Source organism: Haliaeetus leucocephalus, unplaced genomic scaffold (genome assembly GCF_000737465.1).
Source record: "Haliaeetus leucocephalus isolate CR32 unplaced genomic scaffold, Haliaeetus_leucocephalus-4.0 Scaffold848, whole genome shotgun sequence".
NCBI lineage: Eukaryota > Metazoa > Chordata > Aves > Accipitriformes > Accipitridae > Haliaeetus > Haliaeetus leucocephalus.
Window position 1 is genome coordinate 15,949,440 of NW_010973284.1, and position 1,578 is coordinate 15,951,017.

Sequence of the window (1,578 nt, forward strand, 5' to 3'; positions counted from 1 at the left end):
GGCCCCGCGCCCCCCCCCCCGCCCCGCCGCGGTTACCGGGCCCCGCCGCCCCCTCCCCGGGGGCCCCTCCGGGGCATGGGGGGGACGGTCAGAGACGGCGGGGGGCGGCGGCGGCGAGCCCGTCCCGGGGACGGCGGGATTTCCACCCTCCGCTTGCCGGCTACAGGGCTTTCGTTATTTCCTCGCCCTCTCCCCCCCGGCCCGAAACCCCGGGAAATCGGTACGTCCATCCGGCTCCGCTCGGGCCCGGGTTTGTGGCGCTCCTTGATCTTCCCCGCAGGAAGAACAATAATCTCCCTAATTGACCCACTGGGGAGGTCGGTGCGCGCAAAAATGGCCAGACCAGACTGTACATCTGGTTTGGGCACTCTTATGCTAATGCTAAAAGAGCCAAATGAGCGGCACACCCGGGCGTCTCGCTGCTCTTCAGCCTGGCGAAAATACCTCAGTGGGGCAAAATTAGAAAAATGCGTCCCGTCGCCTCTCGGCTGAACGGGGCTGCCTGCGAGGGAGGGCAGCTCCGCCGGCACCGCAGGGAATATAGCCCCTCTCCCTGCCTCGCCTTTGCTCACTCTTCTCCTTCCTTTCCCTTCCTTTCCCCACGCACACGTCGCTATTTTAATTTACGAACCCCGCACGCCGGGGGCTTCCCCATCAGCACGAAATCCGTAATTAAAAAAAAAGAATAAAAGACGGAGAAATAACCTTCCTAGCCCGGCGCGGAGAAAACCCGGGTGTTTTGCAAAACGCACAAAGCCCTCCGACCTTCTGCTGCCTATCGCGGTGATTGGTTTGGGGGTTTTTTATTGCTTTATTTTTAATTAAAAGTTTTTTCGTTTACTTGGAATTGGCTGTCGGGGAAGTGGGATTTTTTCCCTTATTTTTATTTTAGATCGAATGAGCAAAAATGAAAAGGCTGAAGGCAGTAAGTGCAGCTGAGCCGCCGGTTCTTAGAAAGCCGGAGGATCATTTATGCGCATTTGCATTAAAAATAAATACATTCTGGTTTCCAGCGCGATCCCACTGCTCCGGCTATTTCCTTAAACCAGGGAAGTTAAATAAAAAAGAGGAGGAAAGGCCGACAGAGAGGGCGGGAGAAGCCCTTTCATTTCCTACCGATCTTTTAAACCCGCGACAGCGAGGACCACCGACAAGCCCCGGCAGAGCGGAGCGCTCCTACCGCAGACTTCCCCCCGATTTTCGTTTCACCGCCGCGGCCGAGCGCCGCGGCCCCGGTTTTCACGGCGGCCGAGGCGGTGCGGGGCCGGGCCGGGCCGTACTCACCGTGGCATTTGATGTCGCCCTGCGTGTCGTCGCGCTTGTCGAGCTTGGCTTTGCCGTCCTCCTGCTCGAGTTTGGGCCTGAAGCTCTCCGGGGCCGCGCTGCCCTCCTGCTTGGGGGTGTGATGGGGAGAGGGGACGCTGGTACTGTAAGGTGCACACGCCGCCAGCGGTTTGCTGTCGCCCAAAATGTCCTTAATTAAAAAAGAAGAGGTGGAAGTCCTGGGGCCGGAGCTGGCCGAGCCCAGCTGGGGCGGCGGCGGCTGCGGGGGCGACGGCTGCAAACTCGGCGGCGGCG

At 59.8% G+C, this 1,578-nt stretch overlaps 1 protein-coding gene across 1 annotated transcript in view; it reads right to left on the reverse strand.

The window, feature by feature from the left end:
* BARHL2 (BarH-like homeobox 2) overlaps window positions 1-1,578 on the reverse strand; it is a 2,843-nt gene that overhangs the window by 973 nt on the left and 292 nt on the right. The window contains exon 1 of the mRNA XM_010582610.1: window positions 1,285-1,578. This exon is cut by the window's right edge and continues 292 nt beyond it. Within this exon, the coding sequence (XP_010580912.1) occupies window positions 1,285-1,578 (294 nt within the window). The remainder of the gene's footprint in view (window positions 1-1,284) is intronic.